At 41.8% G+C, this 17,394-nt stretch overlaps 1 protein-coding gene across 6 annotated transcripts in view; it reads right to left on the minus strand.

The window, feature by feature from the left end:
• lactbl1b (lactamase, beta-like 1b) overlaps positions 1-17,394 on the minus strand; it is a 35,137-nt gene that overhangs the window by 4,458 nt on the left and 13,285 nt on the right. The window contains exons 1-7 of one of the 6 annotated variants that reach the window (XM_058055495.2): positions 9,036-9,200; positions 7,440-7,522; positions 4,988-5,192; positions 2,484-2,590; positions 2,054-2,211; positions 1,050-1,297; positions 732-837 (exon numbers count right to left, since the gene is read on the minus strand). In XM_058055495.2, the coding sequence (XP_057911478.2) occupies positions 732-837; positions 1,050-1,297; positions 2,054-2,211; positions 2,484-2,590; positions 4,988-5,192; positions 7,440-7,499 (884 nt within the window). In that variant the 5' untranslated portion in view covers positions 7,500-7,522; positions 9,036-9,200. Of the gene's footprint in view, positions 1-731; positions 838-1,049; positions 1,298-2,053; positions 2,212-2,483; positions 2,591-4,987; positions 5,193-5,276; positions 7,387-7,431; positions 7,523-9,035; positions 9,201-17,394 lie in introns of those variants that run through there. The other 5 variants (XM_058055496.2, XM_078798349.1, XM_058055498.2 and 2 more) reach the window with 5 other exon arrangements.

Below are 17,394 nucleotides of genomic sequence, written 5' to 3' on the forward strand. Positions count from 1 at the left end.
ATATAGCTCTCTTCGACCACGTCGGCATGTATTAATAGTCACACAGGCCAAAAAACATGGATTCTGTTTCTCTGTACTCTTCCTCCAGACTCCGGGACCTTGATTTTCAACCAATAGCACAACACAGCACAAGCAGAACCTATACAATACAATACAATACAATACAATGGATACTGACCACTCATGATACTTGAAATGCAGCTACTACCACCTTGTGGAGTTAAAAAAAAACTACAAAAAAAAATTTGCCTACAGCCACAGCTGTTAATCCACCCATCCATCCATTTTCTAGGCCGCTTATCCTCACTAGGGTTGCATGTATATCACAGGGTGATATAGACAAACAACCATTCACACTCACATTCATACCTATGGACAATTTGTGGGAGGAAACCGGAGTACCAAACCAGTACGGAGAATCAAACCCAGATCTTTCCGATCTTCTGACTGTGCTAACAACATGCTAACCACTCGCTACCGTACTGCCCGCCACAGCTGTTAATCCGAATATTAGGGATATTAGGGATGGTCCAATCCAGTACTAAGAATCAGTACTTGACACAAGGAATGTACAGTAACATTCGTAGCCCATATCTAGGACTGGTCTGTGTTTAGTGGTTCTTGCTGTGCTGATTCCAACCTCAGCCCATTCCTTGTAAAGCTCCTCCAAATTTTTGGAGACATGGAATCCACTTCTAGAAACTACCCAAAAAGGTATCAGTAAATCTCACTTGGTTCCGGGGTCGGCCACGAGCACGTCGTCTTGCAGGAGATTTATCGCAGATTGAGTTTTTCCTTTCCAAAGGAGGTTTGTAGCTCTGAGTCTCCTGGGCAAGCCTTGAGTACAAATAAAGAGATATACAAACACATTTGTATGCTTCAGCACACTTCCTGCCAATATAGCATTCTTCATTCTTAAGCCTTTTACTCCTGGGGTCTTCCCCTGGAAGTAGCCTTTCAATATCTATACTTATCAAAGAGCGTTATGGGAACACATACTGTACTTAGTTTTGCCAGCTCTGCAGTACAATGTTTACTACAAAGTATACCAGAGAGCTGGCTGGCCATCCTGCGAAGCGTCACTGAGGAGGAGCGGATGGGAACCTCGCCGCTGTCCAGAAAGATCAGACCGTCGGTTACGTATTTCAGCTCAGAGTCCCGTGTCTTTCCCATGGGGTTCTTGATTGTGAAGTTCTCCACATATTTTTCCAAAGGATCATCCAAGGAGCTGATTTTCCCGTCCTCCCACAGCCGGTACAACATCAAAGTGGGGAAGATTTTAGACAGGCTAGCGATTCTGAAACAAGAGTGTTTTTCTTTAAATGATGCAATCACAGGTGCAGTACAAATGCCCCTATATTTTATTATATATTGTCAAGGAAATATACTACAGAGAGTAACATTGGATATACTTCAGAGTAGTCACTGTACAGCTTATATAGCAGTATAGATTTGCTATCCACTGAAAATTTGTCAATTTTTTTTTTGTGGCGCAGCACAAAGTGGTGGAAGGAAGCGCAGTTTGGTAGACTGGACTGTGCTGACATGGGCGTGGCGGCGCACCAGGGGAGGAGTCAAAATTTTCAGCTTGGCGCAGTGGTAAGTTTGTGACAAAAAAGGTGCGCTCACCAGTTCGGACCTGGTATTTTCTTGGCGCAGGCGAAGCGCAGCCCACGCAGTTGTAAATTGGCTGACAGGTGCACAGTGCAGACATGTCACCAAACCCTCACAGGCAGATTTTTTAGAGTGTCGGGAACATTTCAGTGGGAAAAAAAAATTATAGCAACCGCTATTTAATGTAAGCGTCTGAACCCGCATGTACATTTCAGTCAAGAACTCTGATGGCAGCTGAAAGTATAATGTCAACTGGGGCCGACTCTACACTGGGGGTGGGGGTGGGGGGTGGCTTGTCTGCCGAAATCAACATTTTAGATGTGAAAACTCCCACCCCACAAAAGAGCACAGCTCACCCCTCCCCTTAGTAACCATGAGTGGATATTACTAGCGCTACATTGATGTGGATGCAAGGTTGTTAGAATGTTCCATTAGTCACCTGTAGATGGTGTACTCATTGGGGGGTCCTGAAAATGCATCTGAGCTGTTTCTTTTGCCAAAATTGCCGGTCCACAAAACTGTGTCATTGAGGATAACAATAGATGAAAGAGCAGGAAGGCTGATGGGATTGATGCTGTGGCGAAGCAAAACGTCCACCTGCAGGGCAAAACACATTTAGAAGGGGGGAATAAACAACTTTAATCCTGCAGTGGAGAACAAATTTCAGTTTTTATCAACCTGAGTTATTTGGAACCATTCTTTTACACAATAGAAAGGAGTGATTGCAGCACGGGGATCACTGCCTGCCTGGGCTGCCACTTTCCACATCTTTAATCTCCTTCTGGGTGCTACGGCCACACTGATGATGGTGTGAAGGATTATCAGTGCGGCCTGGGGGATTCAACCACTGCTTTAAAATGTCTTCTTACCTTTTCAAGAGCGTCTTTGAGACTGGGAATGGGATGTTGCAGAGGTAGAGGCTCAGGGAAGCGAGGACACCTCATCTCTGATTTAGAGTTGCGGGCCAGCACCTCATCTGGATGGGAAGAAGGGAAAATCAGATGAACGTTAGTATGTTTTATTATACCCAAGAGACATCCTAAGTTGCAAAGTTTCAGTCTCTCATTCTCTAAATATGTTCTACTTTTGAAAAACTTCTCAAAAAGCGAACCTACCGCTCAAAGGTTTGGGATTACTTGGAAATTTTTGGGCCAGTCTGAGATATGGCTTTTTCTTGGCAATCCTGCATCGTTTTTCTGTCCTTGTTAGACCCAGTTTGTGCTGCTCTCTGAAGGGAGTAGTTAACAGCATGGTAAGAGATTTTGGTTTTAGTTTAGATTTTCAGATGGCTTTTCTAATCATCTATTAGCCTTATAAAATGATGAACTTGGATTAGCAGCCATACCAGGAGATTGATGCAGAGGACTGACAGTTGTTGATAGTAGGCCTCTATGCAAAAATGTACATCCTTCCTTGAAAATCATCTCATTCATTTTTTTGTTTGTGAAATGGAAAAATTTTTTGTGAAATGCATGAAAATGTTTTTCTTTGGAAAACAAAGACATTTGCAAGTGATCCCAAACTTTTGGGCGGTAGTGTAGTAGTCGGTACCAACCAACCAAATCATTGCAGTATAGTGCAACCTGACACTCAGATATGTCACTACTTGCTGAGGCACATTTATCACTATCAGTAAATCAGTAAATATTTCTGGAATAATTTGAATATCTGAATATTTGGTCCAGATCATGCTCCGTTTGCTCCAGTCATTTTGTCAAAGATTGTCCCAGTGTTGTTGTGATGAGATTTCAAAAAGAAAGTACAGTCTGGAATATAATGAACTTTGAATGAAAAAAATATCCTCAGTTGGGAACTTGGAAATCCTTTAAAAATTATGCAAAACTGTAAAAACCACTTTGATGTGATTATAGAATAATCCAATGCCCAAATAATGTGATCTAATGGGTCACTATAATCTGATATACGTATAATCAGTATACAAAACTGTGTTGAGACCAGCCATGTTGTTTGGTCTAGATACAGTGCCACTGAGGAAAAGACAGGAAGCAGAACTGGAGGTAGCAGAGATGAGGATGCTGAGGTTCTAATTGGGAGTGACCAGGATGGATAGGATCAGGAAAGAGTACATCAGAGGGACATTACATGTTAGAGGCCTTGGAGATAAAGTCAGAGAGGCCAGACTGAGATAGTTGGGACATGTCCACAGGAGAGATAGTCAATATATTGGTAGAAGGATACTGGAGGTGCTGAAGGAGGTTTATGGATGTAGTGAAGGAGGACATAAGGGTAGTTGGTGCGAGAAATGCAGAAGACATGGATGGAGGCAGTTGATTTTCTGTGGCATCCCCTGAAGGGAAAACCCGAAAGAGAAAAAAGAAGAAGAATCGTCCAAAAAAATTATCCCATCATACCTTCATTGATGTTATGACATAGAAAGTGGATGAAGTATTATCCAATTTGCATTTTCAATCTGAAGACGTAATAATGAATGGGGCCCATATGGCTCTCATCTTTCTGCATTAACGTCAGCACATATCTCACGCGCATGAGGAGTCATAAGGGGATGACATGAATACAAAGAGCATCCATCAACGGTCTTATACTTCCATGCCTTCATTGCATTGAATTGAACATTTAGCAATTAAACAGAGGTACTGTACAAATAAAGACAGACATGACAGCTAATCAGTGGTTATGTTATGATGATTGACTGCATTTGTAACTGAAACTACAGCCTATGACCGTGCAGAAAGGTGGGACTTGAACAGAAAGTCAAGTCAAGTCAAAGCAAAGTGAGGAATATGTGTTGACCCATGCCAGGAGGCTGCTTTTAAGAGGTTTGAAAAAGTGGGAATGCACTTAGCGATGTTCCGATCAGGATTTTACGCTACTGAAACTGATCCCGATAATCCATGAGTGAAATTGGCCTATACCGATACCGAGTCCGACGCAGCCCCGCACACAACAAAAGTTCCTCCTGCACCAAAAGTGCTACATAGTGTCTGCATGCTGCCAAATCCGTACTGCGACGGTACTCATACCAAAATTTTGCCCACACTTGCAAGTGCAGCGGGTTGGGACGGATTCTTTCGCCGTTGCCTGACGGATGATCACATCGCGAGTCTCAAACTCACCACAACCTGCCAAGTGTTTCGCCACAAATGCCGCACCAATGTAAATGTTTTCAAAGCACCACCCCAGTGAGACATTTTTGAGGAACTTTTTGCGGTGTGCAAAAGACAGGAATCTGTGTTCCTTTAAAGCAAGTATCGGCCAATACGGAACACCCCTACTATACAGTATTTTTGAAAAGCTATGACAGAGCGAAGCTATGAAATTCAAAGAGTGATGTGGGGGCTATTTTTTCTATTTTAAAATGTTTGTGTTGCTCCTTATAGCCATTTGCACTTACCGGGCTGAACCTTTGGAAGCTGATATTGCCAAAAGAAGCATCCTGTCATCACCACCGACAGCACCAGGAAGAACACCAAACCCACTTGGGTCCATTTCACCTTCATCTTCTTGGTTTTTGTGCTATCTTGGAATTGGACACTTGGAGCAGGGGCAGCGGGAGCAGCAGGAGCGACGGGAGCAGGGGGAGCGACGGGAGGAGTTGTCTTGAATGGAAAAACACATCATTTAACTGGTCAGTTTTGGTCCAAATGTCCTGAAATCTCAAATTCATCGCACATTGCACTCACCACCTGATTCTCGAGAGATGAGAGCGGGATGGACGAGATTTACCACTGACACAGAAATCTCCTTACCACTCAATCAGCCTCCTAAACATTATTCCACTCTTAGTCCACCACAAAGGAAAACGCTATACCCAAAGGCAATATCAGTGTCCCATGTCGGTCTTGTTCAGCAAGACAAAAGGCACAAACATGCTCTCTCATGTCTGATTTCTCTAGAACCGTGCTGTAATCTGAGGACCGGCAACGCTCTTCCCATCACAATTCAATTTCCTCTTCTGTGGCTCCAGTCTGTTGACATCATAATCCCCAGATTTACTCCACCAAAGCGGTCAGAGGGGAAATCTTAATCCCTAATCCCTGTGAATCACTTCACTTCAGTCCAGTCTGTAGAGTGTATCCCACAAGATGGAACGCTTGGGCCAACATTTTGGGTTCAGACAGGGTGCCATCAGGCAGAAGATGTGCCAAAAATTGTTGAGGCCAAAAAGGGAATGAAAGAATCTGACATAGCAAAAATAATAAAGTACATGATAAACCCATGAATGTGTATAGAATACAAACCTCATATCGTAACCTCCAACCACAACTACGACCAAGGCATTTATTATTTTGCTGTCAATTTTCTTATATCCTATCCAGGATTTGGTGCCCATATCTTGTTAGTCTATGGTAATGGTAATGGTTTAATTTCATTTGAACATGCGTCAGATTACAATTGAATGCACCACATAATCAGTTCCCAGTTCCACATGTCCAAAAGGAGTAGGAAGAAGCAAAGCTTATTAAATCCTACCCCTCCATCTGGTACTTTTACAATCAGTAACTGTTTTACATTTGTTCACTTCCTGCTTTCTTAATATAATTTAAGTCTAACGAACAAGAATCACAGTTTGGCTCAATAAATCAAATATCCAACCTTTGACCTCAGCCTCTTTTGGTATCTTATGTCAGATATCCAAAAACAGACTGCACAATAAATCCTAAAAAAAATCTTCAGAAATTGCACCAGTGTGTCGTACTGACAAGCACTGATTGAAACCCTGGCTACTGATGTACACCGTAAGTGGGTCAGTCCTACAATTTGTATTCTCATCACATTACATGGTGTCATTTGTGGAAAAACAATCACATTTCAATTTGAAAAAAACAATCACAGTATGATAAAAAGGGATGAATTAATAAAGGATGATTGAGTTAACTTTGGATGTCGGAAACAAAGTCATGTTTGTTTCCGACATCCATTTTCGGTGCCACTTATCCTCACTAGGGTAGCGGGTATGCTGGATCCTATGCCAGCTTTCTTCAGGTGAGAGGCGGGGTACACCCTGTACTGTTTGACAGGGTCAGATTTTTTCTAGTAGGCATGTTTGTGATGCAAATGTATTATGATTTTGAACGCATATTGTTTTTTAGAAGCCAAACTCTTGATTTAACTGTCCTCATCAACTAGCTGGAACTACTTTCTAGCACCAAAATCTGACCAAAACTGTTGACGGACTTCACTGCTTATGGGGGTGTCATACACCTTCAAGTCAAAAGATCCGAACTATCCCTTTAATGTGAGTGTGACATCATTATCCAACATTAAACATATTGGAGAATATTGGACAATATAATATCAGAAATGTTATATGGGAGGGTCTTGCACGACTCGGTGAAAGGTGCTTGTCACTGCAGTATTTCCATGGAAAAGTAACATTCCTCAGAAAATATTTCCAGCTCTACTGCGCTTCCGGTCTCTGTTGCAGATGGTCTGGATGGGAATGGATGTTATTCATGGTTCTAAGCCGGATTTAAGTGACCAGCAACGATCATATCTGTCCTGAGATGATTTATGTGGCCCCTCTGCTCGCAGTGTTGATAGAAGATGACGTGACCTGCCATGTAATTAATTCACAAAAGTGTTATCAGCGTTAAAAATCTTGGTATTATATTGAATTTTCCTGTTGCAGCGTGTTGGCTCGGGCTTCATCACAAGATATTAGTGGTTTATGCAAAGCACGCTCATATAAAAAGTGTTCAGACGATTAAAAAGGTAGTGCTGTGAGATGGGTGGGAAATGAAGTGAAAAGCAAGCAGCTGCTGATCGGGTTACGTAATCTATGATAGCATACCCGCACACACACACACACACACATGCATGCAGATTCTCACACACCTCTTTACCTGCGCTTGTAAGCCATCTACAGAGGCCTCCCTGAGGACTTTACTCCCGGCCTTGCCCATGCTTCCAACTCAGCAGATGTTACCTGGCGCACAAACACACAAAAAGTTCCCATTTGCATGCATTTCATATTGTTGTGAGATGATGCGTTGACAGACTCGTGAACACCCGGCACGCATCACCCTGGATCGAGAAACACGACTGGAGATGGTTGTCCTCATCTGCTATCAAACACAAGCGACTATATGAGTCACTGTGTGGGAACACACAAGGTTGCAGAGCTTTGGAAAAGATTGTTAATACAGTAAATACTTCCACAGTTGCGGTGTGCAACAGGGGTCCAATACTGACTCATTGAAGCAAACATTAGCTTTTTATGTTATTACTGGGGAGTTAGCGTTTCCTACTTTATTGTCAGGAAAACTGGCTGTTCAGCCACAAATTCCTAATGGGAAATCTGATGTATTAATTCCCAATTATCGTGGAAATGTTTCAACCAAAGCTCCAGAAATATGCTTGAATGTTTGTCATTAAATTATGCTAATTTTCATCCCTTCTAGAGAGCAGCTACACAAGATAACCCACACCGTGACGAAACACAGAGCACTAGACGTGCCTGGAGGCAGGTCATGGCTGGAATACATTAAAACGGACCGTTTTCACAGGAACCACAAAACCCAAAGAAATACAGTTGAATAGGTGCAGATTCTGGAAGATCTATAAAGCTTTGCGTGCTGGTTATTGTGTGTAGCTGCTCTATAGGAGTCCACAACTCAATACAAAGGGCCAAAAAATGTGCATAATAGGTCCCCTTGCACGGCGACTGAGTGGTTAGCATGCAGACCTCACAGCTAGGAGACCCGAGTTCAATTCCACCCTCGGCCATCTTTGTGTGGAGTTTGCATGTTCTCCCTGTGCATGTGTGGGTTTTCTCCGGTTTCTTCCCACATTCCAAAAACATGCTAGTTGTTTGTCTATATGTGCCCTGTGATTGGCTGGCCACCAGTCCAGGATGTACCCTGCCTCTTGCCTGAAGACAGCTGGGATAGACCGCGGACAACAGAGATGCTCAAGTGAAGAATCAAACCCACTTCTGATCTCCTGACTGTGTGGCCAACATGCAAACCACTTGGTCACCGTGCGGCCCCTGACCCAGTGCATTTAATTTTAATGTATCATTAAACATTTACTACGTTCCAGTCAGATCTTGCCCTTGATGAACCCACAATAGAACATTGCTCCATCCATAAAATGTGTTTACTAATGCAGACCACACATAACCTCATCCGTTAGTCACATAAACAATGATGGCATTAATGAGATCCAGAATTACTGGTAATGCGTGCAAAACTGGGGTCATGATAATAAACAAGATGTCAGATGTAAACACAGCTGTAATTTACAGGACAATAATTCTACATGATGGCTATAGAGCTAGAAATCACAATGAAACAATCACAATGTGCTTCCCCTTGTCCAAATAAACAGTAATGGAGCACAAGACTATTTGCAGCCGTGTTATATAAGCATCAATGAGTCAAATGTCTTCATTTTAGGCCACAATGTGCCCGATAGCCATTAGCTCCCCGTGCACCTACCTCAGGGTCAATCAGTCACGCTTGTTTCTACTCCTGATCGACACGGTCGAGGTAAAAAAAAAAAAAGAAAATCGAATTTATATTCCGTTTTGCTTCTGTTCTGATGATGAGAGCTCGGGATGCTCTCCTGACAGATGTTGGTATCATAGTTATGACTAAATCCGACTTGTATCAAACCCAGCATTCTGGATTAAGCAGCACAGCCAATGGCCACATCTGCCATTGCACTAAAATGTGTAGCGCCCTTTTCCTGTGTGGCTTAACAGCGTGTGGGTTTTTAGTTCACATTTTGGAATGACTGAATGAAAAATTAAAATGATATGATTTTGTTTACATCCTACTAAGCACACGGAATAAAATCTTGGTTTCATCAGATCAGAGAATCTTTTTTCTCACAGTTTAAGGTCCATTAGCTGATTTTTAATATCTTTTTTAAAAAATTTTTAAGTAGTCTTGTTTTCACAGAGATTCTTACTGCAAACAGTTGCCCCCAGTAACAAAAGTCCAGAAATATGCTTGGATGTTTGTTATTAAATTATGCTAATTTTCGCAGCTACACAAGATAACCCACACCGTGACGAAACACAGCAGAGTGGACGTGCCTGGAGTCGGGCCGTGGCTGGAATACATTAAAACGGACCGTTTTCGCAGAAACCACAAACCCCAAAGAAATACCGCTGAATAGGTGCAGATTCTGGAAGCTCTATAAAGCTTTGTGTGGTGGTTATTGTGTGTAGCTGCTCTATAGTAGTCCACAACTCAATACAAATGGCCAAAAGATGAGCATATTAGGTCCCCTTGTGAGTGGTTACTGCGCAGGCCTCACAGCTAGGAGACCCGAGTTCAATTCCACCCTTGGCCATCTCTGTGTGGAGTTTGCATGTTCTCCCCGTGCATGCGTGGGTTTTCTCCGGGTACTCCGGTTTCCTCCCACATTCCAAAAACATGCTAGGTTAATTGGCGACTCCAAATTGTCCATAGGTATGAATGTGAGTGTGAATGGTTGTTTGTCTATATGTGCCCTGTGATTGGCTGGTGACTAGTTCAGGGTGTACCCTTGCCTCTCGCCCAAAGACACCTGGGATAGGCTCCAGCACCCCCCATGACCCTCATGAGCATAAGCGGTAGAAAATGAATGAATGAATGGTTATAGGAACATTTCATGCTGTCAGATGCACACAGATAGGGGACTCGGGTTGGATCTAATCGCCCGTGGCAACAGTAATATTCATGTCCGACATGCTGTAGGAGTCACTTTAGGAGCATGACACTTTGGATTTAGTCTAAAAAAAAAAAAAACCCAAACTAATTGACTGGTCTCTTGCACTTTCATCAGAGATGGGTGAGTGCGGATTAATATGCAGGCAGGCGACACACTTAAGTGCACATGGCTTAGTATGCAGAGTCGCAGGCTTAACGCAAGCTGTTGTGTTCACTGCCTCTCATCCACAAGATCTCCAGTGACATGTCTGATAGCTTAGTTCAACCATGGACAGCATTATCACGTACACACAACAGTTACTATATATAACATTAACAGCATATTAAACGTGTACAAATATGATACAAAGAACTATAAATCCCTTTCCATTTTCTCATTCCATATGCGACACATTTACCTCCGCTCTGCCGTCTCCTTTTAAATATGGATCCTGCATAATGTATGATCGTATAAGACCTTTTCCATTATTGTAGTAGCCCCCTGTCGATAATCCTCTCATGAGCAAAACTGACTACTAGCATTTGTTTTATATCAACAAAGCAAGCCTGCTGTGCTTTCAATATTAAGAGGATGTTTTGAGTCCAAGCACTTAACACGGACACGGGCCGTTTTGGAAATCCAAGGAACTATAAATAGTTGCAGATTCTGGAAAACCTATAAAGCTTTTTATGCGGGTTATTGTATGTAGCAGCTCTATAGGAGTCCACAACTCAATACAAAAGGGATAGAAAATGAGCATTATAGGTCCCCTTTAAGGTAATGTAATGTATGATAATGTGTCATTATTGCCGCCTAGTGACCGGAATACTGCATGTCACTATTTCTAAATGTTTTGACTAATTTTAGACCATAGTCATTTATTAAACTATTATGGATACCGCATAATTAAACTGCAATATTGTACTTGTAAACATTTAATTAAGCTGTGCAGTTGTGCATAGTTAAGGTGAGTGTAAATAACACTTGAATCAACCTGAAGGGAACACTGCTTTGGTAACAGTGGCCTCTAGTGGACAAAGTGAGCAACCACAACAGTGTATCTCAAATCAAGTCAGTGCAGTTTTATACTGCAGTTTAAATATCAGATGACAGCATAGATACATGGATGTACAGTATATTCTTAGAATTAACATTTATTCACACTGACAAGAATGGATTCATTAAAATGTCATTAATTTACTTAATTACCTTTTTTTTCTCAAAATGAATATATTTACATGTTTTCCTCATCAAATAGTATCATATTGTGTTCATGTTGAAATCAGTGTAACTGTGTATGGACATTTAGGACCATACACAAAGGGAGTGCTTTTAAATGAGGGTCAGTGATAACTTTCTGTCAAGGCAGTGCCACACCCTCGCCACTAGGTGGTGATAAAATTGCATTAATGTTTTTACATTCATTTTGAAGCTCATTCTAGTTTAAATGACAGGTCTTAATGGGAGAATGTGGCTGAATTACAACAATTTTGCAAAGATGAGTGGGTAAAAATTCCTTTAGAGACCAATTGCAAATTATCACAAACGTTTAATTGCTGCTAAGGGTGGCTCAACCAGTTATTATATTTAGGGGGCAATCACTTTTTTAGGTTTGGATTCATTTTCTCTTCTTATAAGAAAAAGTTTCAATTTGTTTGATGATCACAGAGTTTTTCACACCAGCGCCCTTTCCTGCAATATGATACTATATAAAAGTTGTATCAAACAATAATTGAGTTCTAAATTTAATTTCAGTTAGGTTGCAAATTCTAGCTAAAACCGGCCGATTGCAATCAAACCACAAACGCCATAGCAGAGTGGTGCAGCATTCATGGCAAGAAAGCTGTCAGCAACCCGACTCAGAGGGGAAAAGCGGGTAAAGAACCGATCACCAGAACCTACTCGCGCATGAGGAGCTGTCATGTGACATACAATTACAAAATCACTCTAATCCGCCATGTTTTTCTCATTTGCTTTTTTGGAAATGTCTGGAGTATCCTCTGAAGGTCAGCTGGGATATTATAACTATCACTCTAGTCTGAGGCCTGTTATTAGGGCAAACGCTCTTAAGCCTCTCAAACCTCAAACCTCAAGTTCAAGAGGTTTTTTTTTTAAAGCGAAAAGAAAGAACTACTAAAGAGGAGCTGGAATTTCAGAAAAGTTATATTCCCCCTCTCTTGTTCAAAAGGACTTTGTTATTATTTACTTTATACATTTTACCAAATCAACAATTTTTTTTTTCTCTATAACCAGTATTTTCCTGAGTGAAGTCCAGTCACAATCACATCATTGATACTCCACCTCTGCTCTTAATCATCCACCCATAATTTGTGACACAATCTGGTCATTGTCACTATTTTGCTTCTTTAAAACATCCTCTTTTTCTGCCAGCTCAGTCATTTAGTAGTCATACTTCATTTCTTTGACTGCTAACAGATTATTTTGCTCCCTGATATTTACTAAGTTCTACTTTTGCAATTGAACGTCACTATTTTCCTGGCGTCTCTTTTGCATTTGAAACAACAGAAATATTTAGCATTTTCCCTTTCTATTGGTGCTCAATAATTTTTGGACGTTAGCTTGTTTTTTTTTTTATCAAAATGAAAAATTAAAATGTGTTCCTCAGCTGCTTTAGGGAAAAATCCAACTTAAAACACTTATACGTATGAACAATGCTAAAAACAGCATATTAGTATGTATCAAATTATGGAACAGATTGAGCAAAGAAAGAAAGAAACCCATCAGTGTACTAAAATAAATAAAAAAAAACATTTCACATAACGATAATCAGGCTCCAAAAACACATATTAATTCATTTGATACCAAACACGTATTGATATGGTTTTTTTTCAACATGACCACTCACTGCCAAAGACGTATTTATACGTCTTTTACGTTTTTTTGCACGAGAGGCACAAAGATGTGATGATGCAACTGCACAATAGAAGAGATTAAATTTGATGCAGTTTTAAGCCAAAAAATAGCCACAAGTTGGCAGAAGTGCTTTTTATAAAGAGCTTGCCATGCTTCTTTACCATTGAAATTCATGCTCCCAAACAACCAGGAAGTGAAAAGGCAACAATATTTAAATATTGGTAATGGTAATGGTTTAATTTCATTTGAACATGCATCAGATTACAATTGAATGCATCACATAATCAGTTCACAGTTCCACATGTCCAAAAGGAGTAGGAAGAAGCAAAGCTTATTAAATCCTACCCCTCCATCTGGTACTTTTACAATCAGTAACTGTTACATTTGTTCACTTCCTGCTTTCCATAATACAGTTTGAGGTTTTTTTTATGGGTACCATAGTACCATAGTAAGTGTCAATATAGTGATATATATAGCACATCATGACTGGTTCAAGACTCTTCATCCTTGTATTTAGCAAACATCAACTGCTTGTATTGTTTCTTGAATTGGCTCATCGTTGTGCATTGTTTGACTTCCTTACTCAATCCATTCCATAGTTTGATTCCACATACTTGTGCATTATTTTAGCTGTTAAAAATTAACTATATCAGCAAGTTTAAGTATTTGTGATTTTAGAAATAAGGAGTTAGTATGTTCTCTGCAGGCGGCATTATGAATTATCCTTACTGACCTTTTTTGCAGTACATTTAGCGAGTGAAGATTGCTTTTATAGTTATTATATTGCCAATATTGAATGAGTTAATGTTGGAAAAACATTTTAAAAAGTCACTTGAACATAATAGAGAATCAATACTATCAAGTGTAGCACACTTAAGCATGGATTGGAGCGAAGGAGACCAACTGCGGGTGTACAGGACTGGCCTTTTGCTTCTTAATTTCACTGATCCAACTGGAAGCGCAATGTGTCAGAACAACCATTTCACATTATGAGACCTTTACTCGTGCTTCCACACGTCAAGAGGCGTATCTCCCTCCACGGTGAACGTTTGTTTGCGGTGTCATAAACAATCAACGGGTGTCATGTTGTATTCCACTGTTGGCAATGCCGATTGTGTGAAAAGCTCATCCTTTGTCGCTTCCCCACCTGACCTCTGACCTTAATTGCACTTGGGGGGGGGGGGGGGGGTTTCGGGGCATGTGGACAGGCCGCTGCCCAACTGCCATCTATGTAGGTCAACAAATGTCCGTCGACGTCACTGGCATGCCATTAGTTGGAATGTGTGTTTGTGTGCGCTCGTTGTCTGAATACGACTAATTGTGTTTCACGGGATGATGCCTCAGTGGGGGCAAATTACATCTGTTGCCAAAGCTTCTTCATGCTTCATGCCTGTTTAGCTATTCATGTGCTTTCTGTTCATTATTTCTTTCCTGACATGCATTACACAACCGCCATGCTAATACAGGCATTGACATGACAGCCTCGACCTGAGGAGACTTCGTCTCAAACTTCTTCAACTTGATGAATATTGTTTCTCGTGTTTTTGGAAAAGATTTGCAAGTATTCTTCAGCATCAGTTTAAAGACAAATGATGAAATGGTGCTTTTAATGATACAGTACGTTAGAATTGAACACATTGAACCTGCATGTTAAGTGAAACAGACACAAAAGGCCGGCATAGGCCAACTAGACTTTCTAGAATTTTTTTTTTTACATAATGTGGTTATAAATGGGCTGCACGGCGGTCTAGTGGTTAGCGCGCAAACCTCACAGCTAGGCGACCAGGGTTCGATTCCACCCTCAGCCATCTCTGTGTGGAGTTTGCATGTTCTCCCCGTGCATGCGTGGGTTTTCTCCGGGTACTCCAGTTTCCTCCCACATTCCAAAAACATGCTAGGTTAATTGGCGACTCCAAATTGTCCATAGGTATGAATGTGAGTGTGAATGGTTGTTTGTCTATATGTGCCCTGTGATTGGCTGGCCACCGGTCCGGGTTGTACCCCACCTCTCGCCCGAAGACAGCTGGGATAGGCTCCAGCACCCCCACGAGCCTCGTGAGGATGAGCGGTAGAAAATGAATAAATTAATGGTTATAAATGTGGCAGCACGGTGTCCGAGTGGTTAGCACACATTCAGGAGATCGGAAAGATGGAGTTTGTATGTTCTTCCCGTGTGTGGGTTTTCTCCGACACATTCCAAAAACATGCTAGGTTAATTAGTGACTCTAAATTGTCCATAGGTATAAATGTGAGTGAGTCAGAGTCAGCTGGGATAGGCTCCAGCATACCCCTGCAACCCTAATGCGGATAAGTGATTTAGAAAAAGGATGGATGGGTTATAAATACGAGATTCGAATCAATACGAATGACAACATTGTCTACCTTTACCATTCATTCATTCATTTTCTACCGCTTGTCCTCACAAGGGTCGCAGGGGGTGCTGGAGCCTATCCCTGCTGTCTTTGGGCGAGATGCAGGTAACACCCTGGACTGGTCGCCAGCCAATCACAGACACATAGACAAACAACCATTCACACTCACATTCATACCTATGGACAATTTGGAGTCGCCAATTAACCTAGCATGTTTTTGGAATGTGGGAGGAAACCGGAGTACCCGGAGAAAACCCACGCATGCATGGGGAGAACATGCAAACTCCACACAGAGATGGCCGAAGATGGAATTGAACTCGGGTCTCCTCGCTGTGAGGTCTGCGTGCTAACCACCTTTACCATTACCCTGACAAAAAAAATCGGAAATTGTATGCAGACAAATAAACTATAGGCAGAGTTCACCAAGTCAAGATCAAACCTTAACCTACAACATCAGAACGCGACTCCTCTCTCCATCGAGGCCTATCAGGAAGTAGCTGTGACAAGGAAGTGACAGCTCAGTGAACACACAAGGTCTCCACTCCAGAGAAGCGTTGGAACGTTAATGTGTTGACAGCAATCAATTCCCCTGTCAGCGGCTTTACATCGCCCTCTCGAGGGCCTCCACAAGTGGCCGGGATGACTGTGAAGCCACTTGGAGAAGAGACAAGTGCTCTAATCTTCACCATCACAAGGTGACGCCGGGCAAGAGGCTCAACAGGGGGACGAGTCAACGACCTCTACTTCAGAGTAACATTATAATAATTGATTGGATTTATATGGCGCCCAAAGTCCGGCTTTTCACCGAGAACCTATTATTCATTCATTCCAGTCACACACTGGAGGACGTAAGCTACATTTTGTAGAGCGAATTGTCTTGCCCAAAGATAACAGAAGTGGATAGAGTGGAGGAATTTGGGTTTGAACCGCCAACCCACCTCCTGAGCCTCACAAAGCTAAAAAAAACATTCAAAAAACAACATTGGTTCAGCAATGCCACATGCATTCAACAGGCACACAGTACAGTGTAATAAAACTACCTAATTTAGTACGTTTACATGATTGTAAAGTACATTTGTGGCACACCCTATGGAGTGTGGTGAATGGTCATACATGGTCAATGACTTGTGGTCAATGACTTCTGCCCATTAGTTCTTTTTCACAATTGGATATACTGTACAGTACAGTATGTTACTAGCATAACAAAAGAATAACCATTCATTCATTCATTCATTTTCTACCACTTATCCTCACGAGGGTCACGAGGGGTGCAGGAGCCTATCCTAGCTGTGTTCGGGCAAGAGGCAGGGTACACCCTGGACTGGTGGCCAGCCAATCACAAAGCACATATAGACAAACAACCATTCACACTCACATTCATACCTATGGACAATTTGGAGTCGCCAATTAACCTAGCATGTTTTTGGAATGTGGGAGAAAACCGGATTACCCGGAGAAAACCCACAAATGCACGGGGAGAACATGCAAACTCCACATAGAGATGGCTGAGGGTAGAATTGAACTCGGGTCTCCTAGCTGTGAGGTCTGCGTGCTAACCACTCGGTCGCCGTGCAAGGGGACCTATTATGGTCATCTTTCGGCCCTTTTTGTATTGAGTTGTGGACTCCTATAGAGCAGCTACACACAATAACCAGCACACAAAGCTTTATAGATCTTCCAGAATCTGCACCTATTCAGCTGTATTTCTTTGTTTTTTGTGGTTCCTGGGAAAACGGTCCGTTTTAATTTATTCCAGCCACGGCCCGCCTGCATGCTAACCACTCGACCGCCGTGCAGCCGAAAGAATAACCAGTTAATTGATATTCTGTTGTGTTCCAATTAACGCTGTGTTCATTGACCATTGTTATTGTGAAAACACTGACCAATAGAAAACTACCAACATTGCTTACAT

Source organism: Doryrhamphus excisus, linkage group LG18 (assembly GCF_037039965.1).
Source record: "Doryrhamphus excisus strain RoL-2023G ecotype Guam linkage group LG18, RoL_Dexc_Guam_v1.1, whole genome shotgun sequence".
Classification (NCBI taxonomy): domain Eukaryota; kingdom Metazoa; phylum Chordata; class Actinopteri; order Syngnathiformes; family Syngnathidae; genus Doryrhamphus; species Doryrhamphus excisus.